Source organism: Leptonotus elevatus, chromosome 8 (genome assembly GCF_054856555.1).
Source record: "Leptonotus elevatus isolate MCC_2025b chromosome 8, RoL_Lele_1.0, whole genome shotgun sequence".
NCBI classification, from domain to species: domain Eukaryota; kingdom Metazoa; phylum Chordata; class Actinopteri; order Syngnathiformes; family Syngnathidae; genus Leptonotus; species Leptonotus elevatus.
Genome location: NC_141246.1, coordinates 26,028,838 through 26,036,337, shown reverse-complemented (window position 1 = coordinate 26,036,337; position 7,500 = coordinate 26,028,838). Strand labels below are relative to the sequence as shown.

At 38.6% G+C, this 7,500-nt stretch overlaps 1 protein-coding gene and 1 long non-coding RNA gene across 2 annotated transcripts in view; both read left to right on the top strand.

Moving 5' to 3' along the window:
• Window positions 1–2,397, top strand: part of LOC147170311 (uncharacterized) — a 4,102-nt gene extending 1,705 nt beyond the window's left edge. Inside the window, exons 1-4 of the long non-coding RNA XR_015095817.1 lie at window positions 1–101; window positions 222–298; window positions 873–1,902; window positions 2,052–2,397. The exon at window positions 1–101 is cut by the window's left edge and continues 1,705 nt beyond it. This is a non-coding gene — a long non-coding RNA (uncharacterized LOC147170311). The remainder of the gene's footprint in view (window positions 102–221; window positions 299–872; window positions 1,903–2,051) is intronic.
• Window positions 1–6,549, top strand: part of naf1 (nuclear assembly factor 1 homolog (S. cerevisiae)) — a 34,620-nt gene extending 28,071 nt beyond the window's left edge. Inside the window, exons 10-11 of the mRNA XM_086081767.1 lie at window positions 5,189–5,267; window positions 5,352–6,549. Coding sequence (XP_085937893.1) covers window positions 5,189–5,267; window positions 5,352–5,686 — 414 coding nt within the window. The 3' untranslated portion in view covers window positions 5,687–6,549. The remainder of the gene's footprint in view (window positions 1–5,188; window positions 5,268–5,351) is intronic.
• Window positions 6,550–7,500: the final 951 nt, after the last annotated feature.

The following is a 7,500-nucleotide window of genomic DNA, read 5'->3' as shown; positions in this document are numbered from 1 at the left end:
ACTTCCTTCTCATCACAATATAAAAGCAATACACTCCCTAACTATAGAGATTCTGCAGCGGCTGTGTGAGGAAGGCTAAGTCATGAGAGCTGACTCCCCAGGTATTGTGTTACTGAAGTATTATATTGCTCTTACATACAGGTGCTAAAATATATGAAGTCCACAGGACTAAGTGAAAAAGTGAACACTAATTTCACTATTTGAACAAACTATTTTAACAGGTCACTCGACAAAGTATGGGACTTACACCATGATGGATCTCAAGACAAACACCATTGTGGACTCACAACTAGTCCAGGTGAGATTTTGAAATGTATAGTGATGGTCAAATGAAACTGATACCTCAAAGCTTGTTTCAGACTTCCAGAATCACACTGCTTTGAAATGGTGCTTTGCCGCTTGTATCGTTCTGCAAGTATCACGTGACTGATTACGTCCAAAGCTTCATACGACACAGCGTGTATTGACGGCTCGAAACGCTTTGGCGGCTGTCATACGTTTGACAGGTTATTTTGGTTGTTTTCTGTAATATTCTGTAATAACTACCAAAAACATTGTGGTTTTTTTTTCTCTGTGCGCTAGTAATGGTGACCAGTGAAAAGCGACGTTTGGGACAGTTTGAGTTTATGGGAAGAGATTTGCAAATACATGTTTTTCAGCTTATGAACGATACATATTTACAAAGCTGCAAAAATAGTGAGCGTGAAGAGGAGCCACCTAAAACCTTAGATTGTGGAGATTATTTAAATTTTTAAATCCATCCCTGCCCTGTGCCCTTTTGTTAGTTAACAAGTGCTCCCGTTTATAATAAACATGCACACAAGTCTATCATATTTTATTTATGAAATTCTATTCTAATTCTATGTTTTCAGAGCAATGATGTTGGTGGTAGCTACCATATGGAGAAAGAGGGCCTTACAAGGAGCCTGGCACTGATCGAGTCGCGTGGCATCACCATTGACTGCATTGTCACAGATCGTCAGCCACAAGTATAAAAGTTTCTCACCGGGCGAGAGAAAACAGACTACTATGATGTCTGGCACATGGCAAAATGTATGGATTAAAATTTTCCATCTGTTGATAACACCTCAGTTTACCCCTCCTCACAGGGTTAGGGTTTGGTTATTATCTTTGATAGCACTTTGTTATAGGGGGTTGAACGGGTCTCTAAAGACTCTGTAACCATCGTCACATTGAAGAGCCGTTCAAAAGACTCAATTTGTTCGTGAACGTCACATCACTAGTGTCAGCGGAAATGCTCCCACACAGTCAAGCGGAGTGCTTGCGTGAAAATACAGTAAATCTAATGTATGAATGGGGCGGCGGGTAATGACTCTAGTATAGCCCAATATAGCGGAGTAAGAGTAGCGTTACTTCTTCACACATCTACTCAAGTAAAAGTAAAAAATATTGTGTGGTACATTTTTTTCCCAAAAAGTAAATGTAACTCATTACTACCCACCTCTGCCAATAAGACATCAATTACATCACCCACTCAGCCCACTGCCACATGGATTATTGTATTAGTTTTTTTCTAAATGGTCCAGAACTCTGCCACTCACATCCTTAAGCAAACTACATCCTAGACGGTAGTACAAAGATGCATTTTTATTTTATTAAATGGATTGTATGTTGCTCTCACTATAGGAATTGCAAAGAAACTGGATGCAATCAGCAAGACCAAAGGGCTGCGAAAAACTCAAGCAGTGGCTAAAGAGCATCAATACAACATCAACAACCACATATACTGGATTGCAGCCTTCTGTACATCAGATCTGTAGGGAATTGCTGAGCGACCACAGGCAGAGACAAAGGAAGGTGTGTCTCGCTACAAACTGTCATTTCCAAAAGCAAATCATGGGGAGTGCAGAGCCAAACCTCTCAAGACACTGACAACGTTTGGTAGGACTTAATTAAATTCCAATATTTGTTTTGGGATTTAAATATATTTATCCCTATATCTTACATGGAAAGAAATATGTGCAAAGACACAATAACATTAAAATACACACAATTCAACCAAAGATATTTCTCCATGTTGTATGTTACAGGCTATGTAGCAGACTTGATGGACTTCAGAAGGTTTAGATTGGGGGCAGTTTAAACCCAGTGTAATGGCCGTCGTCCTCTGGAAACTGCGGGGGTGCGTTGGACCACACACGCTGGAATCACCACCCTGATTGACCGCCCAAGGAGTCCACAGCACCAGCTCACAAAAAAACAATATGCTAGATACCTGAAACGACCATAATAAATTACAAACTTTAGTTTTTCAGTGTGGTTGTCATATGGTTCACTTTAATTTCAATAATTTCTGTTATGTATATCTGACTTATTTTTTCGTAGAACTTGTGAGTTTGTTCATAAGACTGTAAATTAAATCCTTCTCAAACCATATCTTACAGGTGAATTTTTCTTTTTTGTTTTGTTATTGTCATATTGTAGTTTTAGTTTATGAATGTCTACTGAACATAATCAAGTAACTTGTTGAAGAAGAAACAAAAATAAAGGGAAGCAGTAATTTATCAAAAACATGCTGTGCCAAACAGATACTATGGTCATTTGAGTGGTGAGGACGCAAGAATAGGACACACATGTTGTCTGCCTCTGTAAACATTCTCTCCATGGTGAACTCAGACTATAGGTCAATTTTCAGACACAAGCTGTAGTATTCATATCCTGTGTTTCAGTGACTCTGACTCGAATCACTGATGTATGATTGTCCAGCTAATCAAATGCAAATATTGAAGCAGCCTTAATGTCTTGGTAACCAAAGAATGGCATTGGTAAATTTGTCACTGAACTTTACTGATTTCTGTAGACAAGTTGATGGGCCTTACTGAATATCAACAAGTCCTTTTTCCTGTGGATGAAGTATTGAGTCACTGACATGTTTGTCCCACCATTCGATCTAATGCAAGAGTGGGAGTGGAGAGATGTCTGAACGCATTCACTCGTCCACTGCAGGATCTCGTTTTTACGACAAAGCGGGACATAATGCAATTGTCAACAGGGATGTCAGAGGTCGATGTCTGTACTGTACAAAGGGTCAGAACAGATGGAAGTGTGAAGAAATGTAAGATCTTTTTCTTTCTCAAGGCAAGCAATCCATGCTTTGAAGCTTACCACTAGCACAGCTGTGATGGTGTTTGAATTAGTGCTGTCACTAATGAATATTTTTAGAATCGACTAATCGCATTCACTATAATTTAGCATTAAAGTGTATTACAAAAGCATTTTTTCCCAGACTACTGTTTATTAACCAGTGATTGGTGGTTATTTGATACTTTGTATCACTGAAGCAACCCCCTTTGCTCCCGGCTGTTTTACTGGATTTTGACAGATTTTGCAAGGCCCACAGAATATTGTGTTCGATTGCTATAAAAACATGGAAACTACCAAAAGAAAGATTAGTCTCTTCTTTCTTCAAAGTATATTTCTATCTGTTTCCATTTTGCAGCAATTAGCAATAGAATATAGCTAAGTTTCATCATTATTTACAAATCTGAGAACAACCAGAAGGGGAAAGAGCTTTTTCAACATGGTTGATCTCTTATACTCTGCTGCCACCTGCTGGTCGTTTGTAATAACTACCATTGCTTCAACCATTCTCTTCAGTTCAGAGGCTGCATCAAAGCCTTCTGTATGCTCTAGCATAAAAAACAACAACTTATAAATACGTCTTTGGGATCATGGTAATAGTTAAAATAGAACGTATTTATACATTTTTGGGAGCAAATGAGTTAAACAAAAGATAATCGGCCTTCTTTCAAGAAGGAATACAGAAATCGGTGAACAATTACTGTTGATATGCTGTAATCAGAGGTTTTGGACAATTTTAAATTATAATATGGCTCAAAACAATTACTCTATTATTAAAAAGTTGTCGACTAATTTGACAATCAATTACTTTTCGATTAATCGATTAATTTTGACAGTTTGAATCCTGACACAGTGATCATTGTGTATATACTTTCTTTGCCTATTTATTAGGGGTGTGAATTGCCTAGTACCTGGCGATTCAATTCGTATCACGATTCATAAGTCACGATTCGATTCAATACCGATTAATCCCAATACAAATCTATAAATTGATTATTGCGATTTTATTTTTTATTTTTTTTACTCACATTTAGAAAATACTAATCAGTAAACTTGTACATGTACACTGTAAGATTTGTATTCAAAATGTATTAATTTATCTGAAAATTCAGGCTTACAACTGAGCCACTGCATTTAACAAACAGGTTGCAGTCTGTTTCATGTTTGAACAGCAATGAAATAAAATATTATGGCTTAATGTTCCATTAATATAACATTCTTCCATGCTTAATGTGTGAATCCTAACCCGAAGTAAGACATTATGGTGAATATTCCCATAAAAAATTGATGTTTAAAAATTGATTCGGCCGCATATCGAATCGAATTGCGATATATTGCCGAATCGATTTTTTTCTAACACCGCTACTATTTATTGTTTGTGGCCAACTGAGCATGCTTGATGTGAAAATATCTTTTGAGATTGCTGATAAATATTCCCAAAACAAGATTCCACCTGACTGTACCCAAAATGTATTTTGTCACAATTTGGCCAGTGATGCAATTTGGCACAGGTTAATAAAAACTACAATTTTATTTTTTATTATTTTTCAATTGACATGTTTGTTTGTGTCCCTAACAACTAGGAAATGCAAGGGGAATTTTTTTCAATGAGGATTTTGTACGTTTTTAGGGTTAATTTAACCTGTCTGGATCCATCTTATGAGATATCCAAGGCACAAAAAAAGGATCTATAGCAAGCTGGTCAAGGTGTGATTGGCATTTTGCTCTCTCTTACTATTGGTCAATGCTGTGGAACCAAAAGGACGACAACGTCACAATTTGCGGCAAACTGAACAAAAATTCTGACATGCCAGACTTTCATGGTGGTGGCCGTGAAGCATCCCAGACGCCAGGCGATCAATCGTTAAATGGGTCACACTACACGGGTGACACTAAGACAACTCAAAATCGGCCACAACATGCCAAGTTTGTCTGTGACACCTCTTTTGGGTCAAAATCCGGCGACATTCCTGTAGTCTGACCAAGGTGTAACCCATCTCAAACATGCAAAGGAAGTGATTTTTCTTCCACTTTCCTTGTGCTGGTGTATGTCACCATGTCAAATTATTGTTGTTTTACTCTCTAGGCTTTAGACTACAGTGATGATGAGAAGGAGCAGCAAGCCAAGAGAAAACTGAAAAACACAAAAAAGCAGCACAACACAGGTAATTTTAGAGAATGAAAAATATGTTGTCCTCTTGTGTGTGTTTTTTACATGGTTTCATTCTTAACTTTTTGTCCCCTTACAGAAAGTCTTGCAGTGAACAGTTTGCAACCTCACCATGTACCACAAAGACGTACGGGGGCTCCATTCAGGCATCGCAATGTAAACAACAACCAACCACCTTTTCGTCACTCGTATCAGCCACCCGTGCGCACAGATGTACCCCCCGGGTACCATGCTCATTCCTGCGTTTATCCAACCCATGCGCCTGCCTGGCTTTATCCACCCCATCCTCCTCCCCCACTCAGCTTCCCTTTATTCCCCCCTCCACCATTCTTTAGTCCATCATACACCTCTCCTCTCTGGCTACCAAACTCTGTCCCATTCTCAAAACTCCCTCCTCCTCCTCCTCCTCAGTGAAATTCAACACAATGTCTGCGTTGTAGTAGTTAGGCACGTTGTGCGCGTGCATCTGTATAAATATGTATTGGTACACAGAAGTGCCCGACCAATATGGATATTTTTTTAGGCAGATTCCAATATTTGTCCATAATGAGATTTCGATAACTGATTAATCGACTGATTAATATAAAATATATAATGAATGAAATAACACATTTTGATCCCTTGATGCTTACATTAATTACAGGCAGAAGATTTGTTTGTTTTACAGTACTTTGTATTTTAGTATTTGTTGAACTTGACAAATGTTTGCCGATTTTTGAGGGTTAGAAATGTGCTGTCTAGTCTATTATACGGCACAAGTCTGTGTTAGCCACTAACAGGAGTGTAAACATTGACAGCGTTCGGCCGTGCATTCAAGATCAGTCGGACATTTCAAACTCAGACAGAAAAAAGTCCAGAATGCATTCATTGTTAATAATTGCAAATATTTAAACAATGTAGGCTTTCTATCAATCTATAAAAGCTGACATACAGAATGATAGGTGTGAAATCAATTTTTTATTTTTTTTTATACTTAAAGGTGCGAAGTTTAAATGTTAAAATTACAGATTCGTACACATCTATATGCAGAAGCAACACCCTGATGTGTAGAGCAAGCCCAAATATGTTACGTTATGTCTAAGCCTGTAAGTGTCTTCCAAACTGAGGTATTCAGGGCAAATATGCTAAGAATGTGACGTCATGTCCGGGTAGAGTTTACAAATCTTTTTTTTTCACTTCCGCATTGTTGTTTTAAGTTTTTTTTTTTTTTGTTGCAAGATTTGAATGTATTGCTGGAATGCTCAAAAAATAAAATAAAAGTTTCCACTTCTGCACCATATTGCGTAGAAGAAGTGCTTATGCATTGCTGAGACCTCTGGGATAAACAACACGACTGCAAACTTTTCCAATGATAAGTATGGAGTGTGCTGGGAGTAAGAAAAGGATCCGTTCAAGCACAGCTGGAACTTCGGCACCCCATTAATTATGATAATGTTTACATCTTTACATTAATTCCCGTGTGCCAATGGGCTTGGCATACAGGAGGCGATGTTGCTCGCTCCCAATTCATTTCCTAGGGCGACACGGCGAAAATCGCCTTCCCACCTCCCCCTGGGCGTCACGCGACATTCGTGCATGTGAAAATTTGCGCTCGTACACGTAGACGTGCACGCAATCTTCATACTGTTGCTGCCACTGCTGCTTATCGCGTCACGTGTTTTGAGACCTGGGAGGTGACGAGATTCGTATTTAGCTGTCGTTTGTCGCCTCCCGTGTGCCGAGCGCATAAGATGAGACGACAATTTCATCCGTTGCTGTGATTGGTCAAAACAAACGTGCACAAGATGCCGCATCGTCTATAATCAGCTCGAAGTATTGTACAGAATAACCCCCCCTTTCCTGAGCAAATCACCGTGGAGCAGTCCCAGATTGATAATGTGAAAAACTACCTTGAGTGAATCACAATTATCCATCAGCTTACACTGCCTTGTTTGTTCAAAACAACACATCCACATAAACGCACACAAAAACAGATTTGGGAATCTTATTGGGTGTCAGTGTTCACACATAAATAAATGTCATTGATGACCACATTGTATCATGTTAGTTGATAATGATTTTATAAAGCTTAACTAGATTTAATTTAGTTATTAAATACAAACAATAATAAGTCAACATTAATCATAATTTCTGAATGTGCCCCGGGCCACTTTTTACAGGAAAAGATGGGCCCCGGGCCACTTTTTACAGGAAAAGATGGGCCCCGGGCCACTTTTTACAGGAAAAGT